Source organism: Zalophus californianus, chromosome 8 (genome assembly GCF_009762305.2).
Source record: "Zalophus californianus isolate mZalCal1 chromosome 8, mZalCal1.pri.v2, whole genome shotgun sequence".
In the NCBI taxonomy this organism is placed as follows: Eukaryota; Metazoa; Chordata; class Mammalia; order Carnivora; family Otariidae; genus Zalophus; species Zalophus californianus.
Window position 1 is genome coordinate 128,578,822 of NC_045602.1, and position 20,412 is coordinate 128,599,233.

Genomic DNA, 20,412 nt, shown 5'->3' on the forward strand with positions numbered 1-20,412 from the left:
GATGTCCAAACAGGGATTGGGGATAAAGCAGCATGCTACATACAAGGGATTGATCAACTAAGTAAATATATTAAGAAAAATGGGAGCTAGGATTCTCACTGCCAGAGAAAAGAGTTACAAATACAGAAAGGGAGAAAACTAGAATGAACCCTGAGGTGTTAGATCTAAATTACAGGTATGAATGTGAACTCCACAATTTCCCATTTATATACATGTAGAAATACAGATGTCAACATGCGTGGATGTATACACATACGTATGTATTCTGCAGCTTTATACATCAAGGCAAGAAGCCTTAACACTCCAATAGCAATGAGTACCCCCACCCAGCACCTGGATCTTGGCTTCTAAATATGCATTCTCCACTAAAAAGACTCAAGAGTTCTTTGGAGAAATAGCTGATTCCAGGTCTGGGATAAGGAAGGCACAAAGGACCTAGAATATGTTGTTATGTCAGAAAGTAAAAAAGTGATTCTGAACTGAATTCTTTTTGATATAAAACACATTACTGGGGCAACTGGCAGCACTCTGACGGGGGCTGAAGGATTAGATGACCATAAAGTATCAATGTTAATTTCTTAACTTTGATGGTTGGATGGTCCTTTGCTGGAATATCCTTGCTTGTTGAAAAACACAGTCTAGTATTTGGGGGTGATAGAAAATCATGTCACCAAATGATTCAAGAAAAAGTCAATGTACTATAATTGCACCTTTTCCATAAGTTTGTGATTTCAGAATTTTTAAAAAATCATTTTTAAATAGTCTCACACATGTATCCAAATTAGATCCTTTTTTTTTTAAGATTTTATTTATTTATTTGACAGAGAGACAGTGAGAGAGGGAACACAAGCAGGGGGGCGTGCCAGAGGGAGAAGCAGGCTTCCCGCTGAGCAGGGAGCCAGATGCGGGGCTCGATCCCAGGACCTTGGGATCATGACCTGAGCCGAAGGCAGACGCTTAACGACTGAGCCACCCAGGCGCCCCCACATTTTGTCTTATAGACAGTTCTGCTATGATGCTTATTTTGAAAATGCACATTTGTTCCAAGACAATTGATATATTTGACAAGGATGAACAAAATTAGAATTTCACATTTGCTTATGTGCAATTTCACCCATAAGGAACACCCAGAAAACTACACCCAGCTGAGCAGACACACACACATGTACATACCCCAAACATCTACCAGCTACCTCACTTCACTGAGCAGGTGTCCTATACACTTCTGACGTGACAACATTTGGTACTGTATCAGACAATCCTCCTTCCACCACTGTGTAATAACTCAGGGAGGGTGCTGTCCCGATGCCCACAACCACGAGCAAACTTCCGGTCTTTTCAAAGTAAAGTGCCCTATTTATGGTTTTTCTTATCCACTTAATAGGTGTAAACCTGTGCTCTGTTTTCATTAGTTTCCTTTTTCATTAGGTTCCTTTGTTTTTTAAATGAGTCACTAATAAAGCTCTTAAGCATTATGTACCTAAACTCACTTTTTCCATAAGTTCTATGGCTTTTATTCAACAATTTTGTGGAGCATGGTGATTTTTAGGAATGTTCAAGTCATGTTATAACAGAACTAACTGTATTTATTAATATAACCACCTTTACAGAGAATAACTTGCATGACATCAATGGTGTCCCTATTCTGTACATATTAGGTATAGAAAAGAGGTGGAAAAAGAAAACATGACATTTAGTTGCAACCTAAATTCCCAGCAACTCAGAAGAAAAGGAATATCCTGAATTTTCACTTTGTCTAATGGTTCCAGCTGGGATCTTCCAAAGGACTAGAAAAGCCCAGAAAGTCTAGAGCAGGCCACACAAATTAACTACATAGTTAATTCCTTTAACTACAGAGTTAGAGGGCATAGTGTGTCACACAGCTACATTTGAAAACACCAGGGAAATAATGACAGCAATGTGCACGTTTTAATGTGGCCAGAGCAGCCCAACCGACCCTCTGTTTTGATCTGCTCTAACTTACCTTTGAGTAACTTCTCCATCATTCAAAGTTTAGTTACTTCTGACAAACTAGAGAAAAAATACCAGACTGGAGAAAAATAATCACTAAGTACAAGATTTGTGGGAAAGCCTTTATTTCTACTTTGCTGAATCCAATCAAAGGAGGAACTAGATCAAATATTACACTTTCACATTAAATTAGCCCACTGGTGTATGATGTCATGAAACTTTAAATTCTTTGACTTAATTTTACTAATAATCTTTAGAAATGAGATTAAATCAACTTGACACCAAAGGGGCTACAATTTCCTATCAGGTTTTTTGCGTATCAGTAAACACAACAAGTATGTTTTCTTTATCATTTTCTTTCCAGAATTCCCTTGCCAGAAATAATCTTCTAGCAAGCCATTATGTTTAGTTATAGTGAGGGAAACACAGAACTAACCAGGAAAAGATGTTAGAGCGGAGAAATTGCAAAAGATTATTTCAGCACAAAACGGCATTGACTAAATTGCTACCACTCTTCTAAAATCAACTCTCTCAGACTAACAATTCCTAAGGTACAAAATTTTCAAATACCCAAGTGTGTATAAAGATGAGAAGGAAACCAAGAAATGAAAACACTTGTGATGAAAATGTGATTATGAATAAATTATTATAATTTTATCATTGTTGAAGTTGATTTAATAGTTTAACAATACTGTTCAACAGGACAAGGGTGGTAACATTTGTGAGTTTCTAATTAAACATGATTCATTCCGGAATGTTTCTGATGACATAAACTTATATAAATAACCTACTGGTAAGTTTAATCAGATATCACAATGAAAAGAGTCAGTTTTTCACACATACAATCAACCCAAAACTATAGCCTCAATCTATGCAGACTGTTTTACTATTTTAATTACAGAACTATAAAATTAACCGAATAGGGGGCGCCTGGGTGGCTCAGTTGGTTAGGCGACTGCCTTTGGCTCGGGTCATGATCCTGGAGTCCCGGGATCGAGTCCCACATCGGGCTCCCTGCTCGGCAGGGAGTCTGCTTCTCCCTCTGACCCTCTTCCCTCTCGTGCTTTCTATCTCTCATTCTCTCTCTCTCTCAAATAAATAAAATCTTTAAAAAAATTAAATTAAATTAAATTAACCGAATAATACTAAAACTAAATCAGTGGTGGTAATGTTTAATTTGTGGATCCTGGGGAATGTTACTAAACACAAACCACAAAACCTATGCCAAAACAAGTCCTAAAAGAAGTATTTTTTTCCACTTTCCTTTGCAAGATTTGTATTTGGCTTTGGTCAAAGCCAACATAAATAGCTAGAGAAATTAGCAATATAGTCTCAGAAAAAAAGGCCATGGAAACCAAAAGAACACAGGTGGTAGACACACTGGCAGTAATGGTCTGCTCCCAAGGGCCCCCCAAGGCTTCAGCAGCCTTAGCCATAGCACCTGCTCCTCAAGCTCAGCAGAACCTGCCAGGTAATACCACAGCATGGAAAGATTTATCCTTTGCAAACATGCTGACCCTTGTTCTTGTAGCTCTAAATTTGAAGGCTCAAATGAAGAACGGGGTAATGGAAAAAATTAAATCCTCCAGAAACTTCGCTGCAATCAACTGCTTCAGCCCTGGTCTATTAGACACCCGTTCACGGGAGCTGGTAACCCTAGCAGGAAGTTTCCTGACTTCCCTTCCTGTCTCTACTCCAACTGAGCACTGTGATCAAGAGGCTGGGGAAGGGGGAGGGGACAGTGATCTGGTGAATACTTAACTAGTACCAAGACTTGCAAACATGTGATGATCTCTCTCCTTTATCGTTGCAATAATCCTGCGTTTATATACTGCGTTTACATATTAAGAAACACACTCATTTAGGTAACTGGATCAGCAACACATCTGAACAAAAATGAAATCAAAAGCTTTAGGGGCGCCTGGGTGGCTCAGTTGTTAAGCATCTGCCTTCGGCTCAGGTCATGATCCCAGGGTCCTGGGATCGAGCCCCACATCGGGCTCCCTGCTCCACACGAAGCCTGCTTCTCCCTCTCCCGCTGCTTGTGTTCCTGCTCTCACTGTGTCTCTCTCTGTCAAATAAATAAAATCTTTAAAAATAAAATAAAATAAGCCTATCCTTATGTTTTGTTTGTTTTTTTGTGGGGTTTTTTTCTTTTGGAAGGGGGAGTCTTTGGGCCCTTTTACCTTTATATTCTTCATAAATACCAAGGTCACATCAAAAAATTACCTTTGTTCATGGGGATCCACTATACTTTTCACTCTGCTTTTGTAAAGGTTTGGAATTTTCTGTAATAAAATTTAAAAATTAAGGAAAAAAATGATCTCAAACATAAAGCCAACCAAAAAACATAGCTCCTACCTGAAGTTAATTGCCAGTGGAGTTCAAATAAATCCAAATCTTCTAATTCACACAAATCTTAAGACTTCTCGATACTTAACCAGAATGAAAAAGCCAGACAAACCAAGTCAATGACGAAATAGACAATCAAACCAACAGCAAAACATTTCACTTCCCCCTCACATACATTCTCTCTCTCTCTCTCTCTCTCTCTCTCTCACACACACACACACACACACACACACACACAGCACAATGGAGAATTCTAATTGTCCCTTCCAGACGGTGCAACTGATGGGTGTTGGCCTAGCACTAATCAGCTCAAGCTTGTATTGAAAACATAATCTTAGTGATAGAGGCAAGATCATTTCCACCTTCCATCCAGTAGCATGAAGCACAAGAGACTAGTTATTTATGAACAGGCTTACTTTCCATTCCATCCACATGGACTTTCCGCTATCAGAAAGGGTTTTATCTTCATCTCTTCCTGGATGAAGTAAAATATAAAACAACTTCTCATGTCCTAGGCAAAAACTCTCTCTCAAAGATTGGCAAGCATATTCACAACATAAAGGTGTAGCTTTTATAAATCTGAAAACACCAAAGCCATTCACCTAAATACTTTTCTAATTAAAAATAAGAAACAATGTTCCTAGCAATATACGAGAATTACTGTAGTTGCCCCATCCTAAATCAGGACTGATTGTTTTCCTATGTTTGTCCTTCTTTTCATCTAAATATCAAGTTTAGGTACGAGACAAACCATTAATAAATTTATCTGTGACATCCAATTCCAACGCATTATCACACACATAGTATGTACAATACAAAGCACTTAGAAGGGTTAAAATCCTTGTTGAATACAAAACGGGCAAAACTTAAAACTCCTACTTGTTATCTGCCTGCAAACCAGGCCCCCACATAACCAAATATTTGACTGTGCTGGGCATAATTAATCTAAAACTATGCTATGAATCATATTTTCAATTATAATGAACATATTTACAAATCCATTGTGCTTTTATATGATCCTTTTAGTTCCTCACCTTGAAATCTTAATGATTAGCACAGCAACCTTTAACGTACCCAAAGGAGCAGGCTGAGCAGGGAACTGGCTAATTGTACTTTTCAGCACCTCAGATTGACTATCCACCTCCACTTCACTTCCCTGACTTAAATAAATATTGACTGAGCACCTACTGTGTGCCAAAACAGTGTTCTAGGCAGGAATACAACAATGATCAAGAAAGGTAAGTCCCACCCATTTAACACTGAATTAGAGGTCTGGGGATGGGCAGGAGTACAGGAGTCAGCAAGGAAAGGAAAAAGCCTAGTCCATGCTGGAGGGATAGGAGAGGAGTGGCAGAAAATGAGGCTGGAGAGGGAGACAGAAGCCAGATCACAAAAGGCCTTTCGAGCTACAACAAGGAGTCGGAACTCTATCCCAAGGGTAATGAAAGTCCCTGAAGGGTCGAAGACAAATTCATCATGTCTGACAAACTCCTCCTGAGCACCTACTCAGTGCCAAACTTGTATTCTAAAACCAATACTCTTCAAGGGAGGAGGGAGGAGGCCTTGGCACGTAAACGTGCGACTCCTCCATCGGTCCAGAGAGCACTGGTGTTATAAAGAAACTTCAGGTCACTGCTTACCACCATCACCATGACTCCACTCGGGAGATAAACAGCAGACACATTGCTTGTAAATATGACCACCACCAAAAACAGGCACAACCAATGAGCCAATGGGGTAGGAAACTGAATGTGTTTTCAAGAATTTCTTAAAAGCTTTTTTGCTGTCTTAAACACCCACAGTTAAAGTATATTCACTATTATTTCTAGCAGTTAAGGAATGTTAACACCAATTGAACAGCAGCTGAACTGATTGAACTGACCTTCAATTAAACACACCCAACCAGGAGTATAAAATCACTCAAAACTGAAAATTTCTTACTACGAAGCTGTACTCCCTAGCTGAATACTTAAAATGTAACAGAGCCTTGGTGTCTGCTTCATTCATCACTAAGCCCCCGACTCAGCACACTGTAGGGGTGTAATACACAGAGATTAAGTTAATAAAGTTCACTCTAATAGCCAAAATCAGACAAATGAAAAGCCAAGCTTATATATTTTTTCTTTTATCACAGGCCTCAAAACATAAACATTTTCTAAGTACCCACCTGTCTTTAATCACTACCATTATCACTCACATTTAGATCAATACCTTTGCAGTTCAGCTGGTACCCAGGACAAAAAAATACAACTGTTGTATTTTACCTTGAGGTATAGGAGTTCAGCAGGTTTTACAAATTAGATTTTTCTATACTCATTCTTTAGCACTCCGTTCATTTTCTGATAATGTTATTTATGAAGGAAACATGGGGAGGAAACCCTGTGTTTGCATCACACACCTCCCAGTCATGCAGGGACAGGTGGCAGGTGGAGGTAAGGAACGTGAGCCCATCCCTTACCTCCACCTGCCACCCTGTGCCTGTGCCATTGACTGGGAGGCATCGGGAAACAGAACGCTCTGGTGAATAAGGAATTACCAATTTTCACCGAATGAGAAGACAGAAAACAAACAAAACCCCACACTTGATACCAAATTGAAAGTCATGCCTCCATGTCTTCACTCTAAATAACAAAATACAAAAGGTGCTGGTTAATGGAGATCTGGGGTCAAAAAAATGCCAAGTAAAACTTACTTTTCCCGGGCGCCTGGGTGGCTCAGTTGGTTAAGCGACTGCCTTCGGCTCAGGTCATGATCCTGGAGTCCCGGGATCGAGCCCCACATCGGACTCCCTGCTCAGCAGGAGTCTGCTTCTCCCTCTGACCCTCTTCCCTCTCGTGCTCTCTACCTCTCATTCTCTCTCTCTCAAATAAATAAATAAAATCTTTAAAAAAAAAACTTACTTTTCCCTATCTTAAAAGTCATCAGCCCCTTTCATTTCTGTAATGGAAAGTAATGAGTCCAGTGTTTCATTAACTATGTTCACCAATCTATAATATTTTCCAAATTTCTCTTCTATAGCATATGTTTAATCAGTAGACTGTATTGCCCCCAACACCAAAAATTTGGTGTCTCAACATCTGGCCTTGCCTTACATGGACTTTCTGAGAACTGCAACTATAAGTAGAAAACATTTAAGTTATATTTCAGTCCTATTAAACAAAATAATTAACAAAAAAATCAAAGAAGATATGGACAGTCCCCCTTCTACCAGAAAGTCCTAGGACCCTTCTAAGACGTGAAATAGTTAACACAATCCACAGAGCCTGTCAAGTGTGACAAAAAGAGTAACCATTTTATTTATTTATTTGAGAGAGAGAGAGGGCAGGGGGAGACGCAGAGGGTAAGAATCTCAGGCAGACTCAACGCAGAGCCCAACTTGGGGCTCGATCTCACAACCCTGAGATCATGACCTGAGCAGAAAACAGGAGTAGGAGGCTTAACTGACAGAGCACCCCAGGCGCCCCACAGAGTAACCATTTTAAAGACAAAGAGTCAGAAATCAAGCAACCAACATCAAACTCATTAAGGAGGTTAAGACCAAGATAAACCAAAAACCCTTGACTCCTGCTTCCTCAATAATCAGATCAGTAACAGCTTGTGCAGGAAATGCCTTTTGGTAACTTAAAGCATTTTAAGAAGTGCCTATCAGACCTTCATGGGCAGAAAAAGTAATGGGCATGCTGCAGGGAGCAAAAGTTAAGTCGTACTTAGAGAGTGGTACATTTTTTAAAGTACAAACAAAAGAAAAAGAGATAAATTGAACCTCATTAAAATTAAAAAACTTTTGCACATCAAAGGACACTATCAAGAGAGTGAGAAGACAACCCACAGAATGGGAGGAGATATTTGCAAACCGTACATCTGATAACAGTTTAATATTCAGAAACTATAGAGAGCTTCTCACAACTCAACAACACAGACAATCCAATTTAAAAAATGGGCAAAGGACCAGAACAGACATTTCTCCAAACAAGATACACAAATGGCCAATAAACACATGAAAAGATGCTGATCATTTGTCATTAAGGAAATGCAAAGCAAAACCACAATGAGCCATCATTTCACACCTACTAAGATGCCTATGCTTTAAAAACAAAAACAAAGGGGCACCTGGGTGGCTCAGTCAAGTTAAGTGTCTGCCTTTGGCTCGGGTCATGTTCCCCGGGTCCTGGGATGGAGCCCCAGATGGGGCTCCCTGCTCAGCCGGAAGCCTGCTTCTCCCTCTCCCACCCCCCCCTTTTTGTGTTCCCTCTCTCACTGTCTCTCTCTGTCAAATAAAGAAAATCTTATCTATAAATAAATAAATAAATAAATAAATAGCAGAAACAACCCAAAAAATGGATAACAAGTGTTGGCCAGGATATGGGAAATTGGAACCCTCATCCACTGCTGGTAGGAATGTAAAATGGTGTGCAGTGACTGTGGAAAAGTCAGGCAGTTCCTCAAAAAATTAACTAGAATTACCATATCACCCAGCAATTCCAATCCTAAATATATACCCAAAAGAATTAAAAACAGACTCAAACAGATACTCAAAAGTTAAGCGGAAGTTACTCACATACCCAAAAGATGGAAACAATTCAAGTGCTCAACAACAGATGAATAAACAAAATGTGGTGGCAGACACATACAATGGAGTATTAGGCAGCCATAAAAAGAACAAATCTGATACATGCTATCACATGGATGAGCCTTGAAAACACGATGTGATGTGAAATAAGCTAGATACAAAAGAACAATATGATGATTCCACTTATGTGAAGCACCTAGAAAAGGCAAATTCATATTGACAGAAATTAGATCAGATGGTAACAGGGGCTGAGGAAAGAGGGGAATGAGGAATTATGACTTAATGGGAACAGAGTTTCTACCTGGAGAGACGAAATTTTTAGAAACAGTGGTGATGGTTGCATAACATTGTGAATGTAATGAAAGCCACAGAATTACACATTTAAATTACCAAAATACATAGCAAATATCATGTTATATATATTTACCCCAAAGAAACAGCAAGGAAAACAATACTCCAAAGTAGTGTGGGGCAAAATGAATTCAGAATCACTTCAAAATCAGGATTAACAGAAGAAGTGATCCTTCCTGCAGAGTAAATGCAATCCCAACAACGAAGAGACTGGTTGACCCAGACAAGAGTTATCTTCATTCATTTCATTAAATGTTTAAGTGCGTACAATGTGCTAGGCACTATCCTAGGCACAAGAAAAATCACAATCCAGAAAACTTTCCTATCACTACTCTATAGGTTATGCGGATATGGATAAAGTGAGTTTTTCTTAATAAAAGATTAAATGCTTTTATTTAAAGTATATAGTTTCATAGTAAGTACATCAAAAATCCTAAAGCCAGTCTACTACCATCTTTGGTCCATATGGTTTAACTTCCTTAAGTTGCGAATTTGTCATTTTCTAAACTGGAATAAGGGATTTTTTTTTTTAATACATAAACATGACCACAGCACAGCAATTAGGAAAATGCTATTTTCTGACCTTCACAAGACAATGGTCTACCAATCAGAAAATAAAAGGGCGCCTGGGTGGCTCAGTCGGTTGGGCATCCAACTTTTGGTTTCGGCTCAGGTCATGATCTCAGGGTCATGGGATGAAGCCCCTGCATCAGGCTTGATGCTCAGCAGGGAGTCAGCTTGGGATTTTCTCTCTCTCTCTCCTTCTGCCCCTCCCGCACATGCTTTCACTCTCTCTCAAATAAATAAATTAAATATTTATACACACACACACACACACACACACACACACACACACACACACACACGCATACATCACAAGCCTGAGTATAATTTAGGCATGGTGCCTAAATGGAGAACTCCTTAAAATGGGATAATTAGTAGTTTTACAAGGAAAAAAATACTCCCGTCTTCCCATCTTTCCGAGTGCATGGTTGTTCAACAATGAGAAGTGAGCAAAAGGTTTAAATGTCTATTAATCATACTTTTAGGACCACCTGGAGAGTGAAGAAAACAGTTCCCTCTTTATATCTACATGTTTTACATCTCTTTAATGAAAATAATAAACAATCGTGCTCAGTAGCATAGCCTAGATTAATTTAAGTTTTAATACACAACACCGAGCTTCCCTACAATCCACGCCTGTCTGTACCTGACACTCCACAGCATTTTCATCACCATAATTAGGCCACGAATCGCCTCAGAGAACTGTTCATAATTGATGACAGTAACTAAGGCAACTCAGAAACAATGACCAGGTTCCCTTCTAATCGCTGCAAAGTACCTGGGTATCTGTAACCTGGGAAAGAGGAGAACAACACCTAGAGTCTAATAATTGCTTACTCAAACTACTGAAATAAGGGGGGACAGGGGCACTGAAGAGACAGTACTTCAAATGATTCAGTGGGGCCTCCGTGCCTGGGAAAACACTGCATTCAGGGGATCAGCAGGAGGCATGAGTGTTCTTCAGGATAAAGCCACAATATAAAAAAGAATTTACTGGGTCAAAATGTAATATTCATTTTCATTTAACATGCAATTACCTAGAGGACAGAGAATGGGGCAGGAGCTGATGAGTCCAGGGCTCTCTCTCATGCTTAAAAGCCAAAGTGTGAAACTAGGGAAAGGACGGATTTAGCAGATTAAAACTTAAAAGGATTTCCCCAAGGACAAAAAAAAAAAAGAAAGAAAGAAAGAAAGAAAAGAAAAAAGGGGGTAGAAATGGTCTTAACATCCTGAAGATATTCCCATAAAATTCTTTTTAGTTTTTTCCCTTGACCAAGACAACACAAATTTTTTATCATAGTGATTTCAAACATACAGACTTCAGTGCAAAAATTCTTTTTAGGGCAAGTGTCAGAAAACAAAAGACTGCACAGTGTGAACTTCATCACCCCAAAGGGTGAAGCCGGGTCGTGTGTCGGTTCACACACTTTGCCACTCCAGCCACGCCACAGAAGCCACGCTCAGGACTGCACCAAAGGGGGGAAACCAAGTGAGGAGGAAATCTGAATTTTTAAAAAATGGGGGGCTTTTACTTGTCACAAGTTGTCATTCCTCCTTCCACTTGCAGGTTCAACCCACGCTTGCTTAGACTCATGTAACCTCGGATCTGAGGGCGCCTGGGTGGCTCAGATGGTTAAGCGTCTGCCTTCGGCTCAGGTCATGATCCCAGGGTCCTGGGATCGAGTCCTGCATTGGGCTCCCTGCTCCTTGGGAGCCTGCTTCTCCCTCTGCCTCTCTCTCTCTCTCTGTCTCTCATGAATAAATAAATAAAATCTTAAAAAAAAAACAAACAAAAAACCTCAGATCTGAAAGGGACCCTAGAATCTGTACTATTAACCAGGTCCTCCGTTCACAGAGGAGAAAAACTGAGGTAACACTTCCTATCTAGTTATTGGTGGTAAAGTCGGACTGGAGCCCGCAGCCTCCCAGCTCAGTGCCACACCAGCATGAGACCAGATAGGACATCTCCCACTTACAAATAATCATCATAAACATGGAGCTTGGTGTCAGGCTCTGTGTAAGCCCTTTTACATGTATATTCTACTTAATTCTCACAACAACCAGGTGGAAGATAGTATCTTCTACCTGGTAGGTAGGAAAATTGAAAATAATTTGCCGGAGGTACCTGGGGATGTCTCACTCAGTAGAGCAGGTGACTCTTAATATCAGAGTGGTGAGTTCTAGCCCCACACTGGGTGTAGAGCCTACTTAACAATAAATATCTTTAAAAAAATCTGCCCATTCAGTGGGTTGATTCAAACCTAGTTCTGGCTGATTTCAAAGCTATTATTCACTCCTACAGTCCTTACCATGGCTCCAGGGTCCTACATGGCCTGAGCTCTCCCACCTTTCTGAATTCATCTCCTACCATTCTCCCGTCACTGAAAAAACCCAGTCAACCTTCAAACTCATCCTTGCCTCTGGGCTTTTACATGTGCTGAGTGCCCCCCCATCCCCACCCTGCCCCCCACTCCAAAACCTGTGACTCACTCTACACCTTCAAGGCAAGTATCACCTCTTCAACAAGGCTTTCCCTAACCACTCAATCTAAAACACTCAGTCACTCCTGCCACTATCTGAAATTGTCTTCTGTATTGGCTGTGCCCCCATTAGGATAAAAGCACCATAAGGGCAAAAACCTTTCACTGAAATAAAAGCCACCATGACGGTAGAAACGTTCTGCCTTATTCATTTCTAGAATGCTCGATAACCGAGGAGGAGGCACTCAAAAGAACTACTGGTTGAATAAAGGAACGAATGCCTCTTGGGGCGCCTGGGTGGCTCAGTCGTTACGCGTCTGTCTTCAGCTCAGGTCATGATCCCAGGGTCCTGGGATCGAGCCCCGCATCGGGCTCCCCGCTCAGCAGGAAGCCTGCTTCTCCCTCTCCCACTCCCCCTGCTTGTGTTTCCTCTCTCGCTGTGTCTCTCTCTGTCAAATAAATAAAATCTTAAAAAAAAAAGGGGGGGAATGAATGCCTCTGTCTGAACTCCCATCTCATTAAGAACGAGTATCATATAATGTAGCAACTTACTAAAAACTATCTTCTATTTTTCCCTAGTTGTTTCTTGGGATTAATCTTGTCTTTTCAACCATATTGGGTGTGCCTCAGGGATATCTTATCATTCTCAACTTTGGGAGAGTTAATGACTCAACATGGGCTTATACAATCACCTATAAAATGAAAAGCAGTCAGAAGTCTAGAATTCAAGTATCTCCCAGAGCTGGTAACATAATAGGCGGACACTCAAATACTAATTACTGACCCATAGATCTCAAATTCATTTTCTTACAACTTTCTACAAAAATACACCTACTGTGCAAAGACAGGCACATGTTTACTTAGCAGCATTGTTAGAAACCTAAAGAATAAGGGCACTTAGGCTAGTGTGCAGGCCTGCCTCTCAGGACCTCTCCATTAACCTCTTTTAAGCCACACCCAATCTGTTTGCTTCTGATTATCCTTTATCTTGACCAGTGTTAACCTCATTTTCTCTATTTCTTTTTTTTTTTTTTAAAGATTTTATTTATTTGAGAGAGAGAGAATGAGAGATAGAGAGCACATGAGAGGGGGGAGGGTCAGAGGGAGAAGCAGACTCCCTGCCGAGCAGGGAGCCCGATGCGGGACTCGATCCCGGGACTCCAGGATCATGACCTGAGCCGAAGGCAGTCGCTCAACCAACTGAGCCACCCAGGCGCCCAATTTTCTCTATTTCTTTGACAGGTCTCAGCAGCATCACATTCCTTATTTCTTGCTTGCTCAAGTTCTGTTTGCTTTATATGGTTGGATGTGTCCGACAGATCTTCTGTGATCAAAAAAGCTGCAGAATTAGGGAAGTCAATAGCATTCTGGCTTCTACAGCTTTGGAATTTCTACTCTCCTGAAGAGTTCTGAAGAGTCGTAGCAAGAGAGACTCTTCTTCCTGGTAATTTAATATATGCTGCTCCCACTGGCCTGTCAGGCTGGGGACGGGCGGTGGGCAGGAGTGGGGAGAAATGTCAGAATTTGAGCAGACTCATCTACTGGCCACACTACTGATGGTCTGGTACAGTAGCTGACACTGATTCTAAAGACTGTCCAAGATTAGCGCATTTTCACTGTTAAAAGACATTTCGACTCCAAACCCAGACCTTGTGTCCAACATAGCAAAATTCTTCAGGGAAGATGTAAAACATCACCGAAGTCCTGGTCAAAAGTGTGCTGTTCGGTTTTAAAAACTTCCACCTGTTCCCTAAATATGGTTTCCTTCTAAGAATGACACGACTCAGAAAATATGTGAGTGAGTGAGTGCTCATGGGCATGTGGGAGGTGAGGATCTTTAACAGGATGACATTTTTTACCTTTTTACAATAAAGTAACACACATTCCACTGCATGTATATCCTTCTACAAAAGCTCAAGAACTACGTGCACTGAGGCATTTAGAGGGCATTTTCATGTGAGGGGGGAAAAAAAAGAGGCCGTTCTCATACTAAGCTGGGGAATCTGAAATTTTCCTGTGGTTATTTGAAAAGTTGCATTCGGGGGCGCCTGGGTGGCTCAGTCGTTAAGCATCTGCCTTCGGCTCAGGTCACAGTCCCAGGGTCCTGGGATCGAACCCCACAGCAGGGAGCCTGCTTCTCCCTCTCCTCCCCACTTGTGCTCTTTCTAGCTGTCTCTGTCTCTCTCGCTCCCTCTCAAGTAAGTAAAATCTTAAAAAAAAAAAGAAAAAGAAAAAGAAAGAAAGAAAAAGTTGCATTTGATTACATAAAACACTCACCTAAAATCTTAGGTCCAATATTTATACAGAATGAATGAATGATCAACTTTCTGTATGTAAAAACATCTCATTAAGAGTTTGGTTAGGGGGCACCTGGGTGGCTCAGTCGATTAAGCCTCTGCTCTGGGGATCGGAGCCCCCCGTCAGGCTCCCTGCTCAGCAGAGAGCCTGCTTCTCCCTCTCCCTCTGCCCACCCCCCTCCCTGTGCATACACACTCCTGCACGCACTCTCTCTCTCGCTCTATCTCAAATAAATAAAATCTTTAAAAAAAAAGTTTGGTTAAGATGCAGTTCTAGTTTTTCAAACAGCTTTGGATTTTTGCCAAGAGAATCAAGTGACTTGCTCAAGGTCATTTGGTCAAATGAGGTGGGATTAGAATTACTGGTTCCTGCCTTCCAAAAGCCAGCCATAAATCAAACTCTTCTTGGAACTAAGCAGACCAAAAGGGAAAAATCGTTCCCCATTTCCTTTTCTCAATAATCAAAGGGCAAAAGAAAAATCAGTTTAAGTGGCAGAACTTCAGTTAATAAAATTTCATCAATACATAGACTAGTACCTCTAACCATGCACAGGTACCTCTCTCAAAATCGGTAACTGTTTTAGCAATTTGCAAAGGTCAGTAACCTCTCTACAATCTTCCCATCTGAGAGCACCCTAAACTTATTTTTTTTTTAAGATTTTATCTATTTATTTGAGAGAGAGAGAATGAGAGAGAGCACGAGAGGGAAGAGGGTCAGAGGGAGAAGCAGACTCCCTGCTGAGCAGGGAGCCTGATGCGGGACTCGATCCGGGGACTCCAGGATCAAGACCTGAGCCGAAGGCAGTCGCTTAACCAACTGAGCCACCCAGGCGCCCCACCCTAAACTTATTAAGATGTTTTCCAATCAGCACTTCATATTTATATTTATAAACAGTTCACTTATCTTCTAAAAGACCTGGTCAGACTGAAATATGGATGTACTCTAAGCTGTTAGATTCCTTTTTTTTTTTTTTTTAAGTTAAAGCAACATAAATAAGTTCAAAGTTTTCTTCAGAACTCTGAAAGGAATAGGGATATTTCACCAGGACAGGTGAAACAGTGATTAAGTAAATGAGAATCAGTCAGGCTGTGGCTGGGAGAGAGCAAGAGAGAGGAGGCACGGATGCATCTTCATCAACACATCAGCTTCCTCTTCTATTTCAAATCCACCATCTCCATCACTGTTTCTTTCTTTCTCTTTTTTTTTTTTTTTTTTTAAAGTGGGAGTGGAGCCCAGGGCAGGGCTTGAACTCACCACCCTGAGATCAAGCCCTGAACTGAGATCGAGAGTCGGATGCTTAACTGACTGAGCCACCCAGGCACCCCTACATCACACTTCTGCCCCATCCTTTTCATTTCTACTTTCAAACTGCTGATATAAGACACTACTTTTGAATTAATAACAAAAATGTAATGTCCAGTGAAGCCATACTTTGAAATCACTAACTGGATTGGGATAGGGATATTAAAATTAGCTGAGAGCACTCTGTATTTGCTACAAACACACCATAGTCATATTTAGTTAACACTCCTCGCATCCAATTTTCTAAGTCAAATGGCACCATTAGCCCCATTTCGCATGACCCTCAAATCCAGGAAAATTTCCCTTTGCTCTAAGACTACAGGTGACCAATATTAAGAGCTGGCATTAGATGTGAAAAATATTAAGTCAATGGGTAGGCTGACATTGTGGCTGGATTATATCGTATATGAACAACTTTAAAACATTTATAACTAACATGATTTTTCTCTTATCTCAAATTCAATTCAAGCCTACCTATTTCTGAATATAGTTGTAACACACTCTCTGGACTGATTTCTCTTTAGGCCCTTGAGCAAAACATGGTCACAAGGTATACAAAACAATTCAAAAGCAGGACTGGAAAAAATTAAACCCAGAAGGAAGTATGTCTAACACTTTCCATTATGCCAAAAGTCAGAATTGTCATTTTTTGGAAATGAATTAGGTTGAGCTACTATGACACTGACACTATACAACCGTTTTTGACCTGCAAAAACGGAAATTTCATATGGTTCAACCTATTATTATTTTCTAAGCTCATTTTAGTAATTGTCTCAAATTAAGGTCTTCACAACCCAAGGCACAAAAAACCTTATATTTCTCTAGATTACCTTAACCTTTGGAAAGATTTGCCACCCCACTGTCCAAAGCTGGTCATTTGAAAAATTAAGTCTATTAGCAAGAACGTCAAGATTAAAAACAAACACACAAACAAAAAACCACCAAACTGCTGAATGTAACTGTGCTTGCAGGAACCCTAAAGCCATTCCACATCTTTTTTATGGCTCTCCTTTCCCACTAACAGAATCTGAATCCTAAGTAGATCTGCCCTTTAGAAGACTTCCATTTAAGGAGAAACCAGTGAAAATTTAAGTGCTTTGCATCTTCTTCACTTATCAGTGATACAAGAATCTAAGCACAGTAGATGCCCATCACTTTACACTGGGGTTCCACTGACCTAAAAATCTATCCTTGAGGAATTTCTGCTGGAGAATCTGGCTTCTAACCTTTCTAATCTAAAAGGTGATCACCATCCCAGGGGGATTATTCTGCCATTTGGATATGGCTGATTTATGTACAAACAACAGAAATAACCCCCATCACTTATGGCTCCAAGACTGCATCTAGGTCCGAATCTATCATTTCACACACATTGTTATTAAGTCTGATATCCAATATGAAAATGACCTCTTTTCTCAATTAGTTCCACTAATTACGCACCTGTTCTTGTTCTGCCAAAATTCCTATCTCCTCATCTGATCCATCAGGCCACACACTGTACTCTCCTAGAGGGATGCTTTTTCCTTAGATACTTCATAAACTGTTAGGGCAATCTGATGTTGCCTGTTCTACCTTCCCAGATCTAGTTTATAGTACAAATCATCAATATTCACCATCAAGTGAAATATGCTCTAAAAAAAAAAAAATCAGGAGACAATCTCCTGCTCGATCTGGAAATTTCTCTATTCAGCTAGTTCAGTGTTGACAGGTCAACAGAGAATGGCACTAGTCATTACTACAATCCTAAAGAGCATTCCCCTAGAGTTAAACCATCAACCCTCTCCTAACATCCAAATGACCCAGACTTTTTAGAGCAGAATTTACTCTCCTTGCCCCAGCTCCAATGGCATCTTCTGGTCATTTTTTCACCCTGAACTGAAGTTTTCTCTAGAGCCTGTGGTGATGCCATGTCAGGCAAGTACATTCTTTAAACTTTCCATCTACTCCCTTCTTTCTCAAAAGTTATATATAACTGCTTTAAAAAACAAAACTCCCTATGCATCATTATGTGCTTTAAAAGGGAATTTATCTACTTCCTTAAAACCTATGAGGTTAGGATTAGTACTCCCACTTTACAGAGGAGAAAAGCTGAGGCTTGGTAACTTGCCCAAGGTCATAAAAGGGCAGGGATTTGAATCCAAGTCTGACCTCAGTGTCCTCTAACCTTAACCCTCATGCTGTATTTCCTTCCAGTCTCTTTCTTCATGTCCTAAATGTCTGCTCAGTGGTCTTACAAAGTCTATGGGCAGTGTTCAGTTTCCCCAGAGACTGTCTTGCCTTTAAAGGACATGCCTTTGAGAAGAATGAGTACCCATTCCATTTTTTTCTCCATGCTCCTCCTTCCCACCTGGCACCATTTCCCCAAGGCTCTTATCACAAATCCTCCTCTAGGGCCAATTTACATGTCCTCTCGGTCCCTGGGCAGGAACCATAGGATACTGAAGGGCCAGCTTCTACCTCAAGACGAAGAGAGGGCAGCAGTGAAAGCGTGGAAAGATCCAGACAGCACCCTCTCCCCAAGTCTTCATTCAAGGAGGAAACCGTGGCCGAGGACCAGAGGTGGGGGGGGTAGAATTTGGGGAAGGAAAAGAGGTACAGGGGCGGAGGTTAACAACAAGGGTGTGCCCTTGGGGGAGGTGGGAGGAGACCGAGATGGGGAGGCGACGTGGGAAACTCAGGGGTTAGATTGAATGGGGGGTACCTCCATAAGAGGGGGGTGTCACCCGGTGAGGAACGGGGCCACTAGGAGATGGAGAATGTGTATGCTGGGGAGGAGGACCTGGAGGTGGATGTAACAGGAAAGTGGAGGGAAGAAAGGGTAGGGAGGGGGGGGCAGGAAACGGTGAACTCAACCGGGAGGAAAGGGGAAGGATGGATGCGAACCGGGGAGGCGGGGCGCCTCGAGACCCGAGCTCCTGGGCTCGGCTAGGAGAAGCAGGCGGGCCGAGGGGGTTCGGGGTCCGCGGAATGCCGGGAGCCGGGGCCTCGGGAGACCCCGGGGTAGGAGGAGCGGGAGTTCTCGAGCCAAGCAGCCGGAAGGGGGACTCGAGGGAGGCAAAGGCGGGAAAGGGGGCGTCCTGGCACGGGGGGGTGGGGATGGAGGTACCGTCGGGTTCGCCAGGGGATGGGGTTAGGAGGGCCGGGGATGGGGTTAGGAGGGCCGGGGGGTGCGTGGGAGGCTGCCGGGGGATATGGGTTCCTGGGACCGTCGGGGTGCCGAGGGCGGGAATGTCCTGGCGTCCCCCGAGGGCCGGGCGTGGGGTCTCCCGAGGGTCGAGCCGGGGTCCCCGCAGTCTTCTGAGGGCCAGGCTCGGGGTGGCCTCGGGCCGGGGTCCTCTGAGGACCGGAGTCCCATCAGGGTGGGGCGGGGGGAGGGTCCCGGGATCCCCCCCGAGGCCGGAGCGGCACCCCCCAGGACCCCAGACCCCCTTCCTACCTATGCCAGGCGCCACATAGACGAAGTAGAGCAGCGAGGACGAGAGAGAGAAGAAGAAGAGCGCGGCGAGCAACGAGCGGCGCGGCAGCCGCAGCAGCAGCCCCCGGCGGACGCGCATGCTGCAGCCGGGCAGCCGCTGGAGAGTCGGGCCGGGCCTGCTCCCGCCGCTCCCCGTCCGCCGCCTCCTGGGCCGCCGCCGCTGCCTGGGCCTCGGCCACCACCTCCCGGGCCTCTCGGGCCGCCGCTCCCAGCCGCCGCCTCGCCGCTCCCAGCCGCCGGCCGCCGCGGGCCGGGCCACATGAAGCGGGCGGGGGCCAGAGCGGCCCGGAGCGAGGGCAGCGGCAGAGACGGGGCGGGGCGGACGGCGCGGGAGGCGGGGCGGGGGCGGGTCCAGCGCCGCCGGGCACCGTCGCAAAAGACCCGCGCGCGCGCGCCCTCCGCCCGACCCCCCGGTCCGGCTCCCGCGGCGGAGCGGCGGCCCGCAGGGAACGTCGCTAAATGGCGACAGCCCCTCTTCTGGCGCAGCCACCGCCCAGGCTTTCGGGGAGCGTCGCTCAAGTGCCGGCCGGCTCCGCGCAAGGGCGCCCCCAGCCCCGCAGCCAAGGGGCGGTCTGCAATGTCGGACGCGTCTGGTCGCCCACTGCGACAGTGGAGCGGATACTGTAGGCACAGGGGCTCGGCATACACCTTCCCTCATTCATTCAATCATTCATTCATTCAATTCACCATTTATTGAAGGCCAGACATAGACCAGACACTATTCTTGGTGCTGGGGATTCTACAAAGAACAAAACAGACAAAATCTGGCTTCATGAACTTACACTCAAATGGGAGGAGAAAAGGAGACAAATCAAGTCATAGTATCGGGTACTGATAAATGATATGAACACAAACAGGAGAATGTATTGGAGGCAGGCTAGTGTGGTCGGGGAAGGCCTCGTTGAGCAGATGACACGAGATGAGACATAAAAGGGTGAAGAGCAGGCACAAAGGCCCTGAGGCTAAAAAGCCTCCTCCGTCTCCTGGTTATCCAAGGTCAGCACAGATAAAATCTAGTGAGGCAAGTAGAGCGGCAGGAATAAGGTTAG

At 43.2% G+C, this 20,412-nt stretch overlaps 1 protein-coding gene across 1 annotated transcript in view; it reads right to left on the reverse strand.

Moving 5' to 3' along the window:
* Window positions 1-19,609, reverse strand: part of B4GALT5 (beta-1,4-galactosyltransferase 5) — a 77,173-nt gene extending 57,564 nt beyond the window's left edge. The window contains exon 1 of the mRNA XM_027621256.2: window positions 19,325-19,609. Within this exon, the coding sequence (XP_027477057.1) occupies window positions 19,325-19,442 (118 nt within the window). The 5' untranslated portion in view covers window positions 19,443-19,609. The remainder of the gene's footprint in view (window positions 1-19,324) is intronic.
* Between the last annotated feature and the right edge of the window lie 803 nt (window positions 19,610-20,412).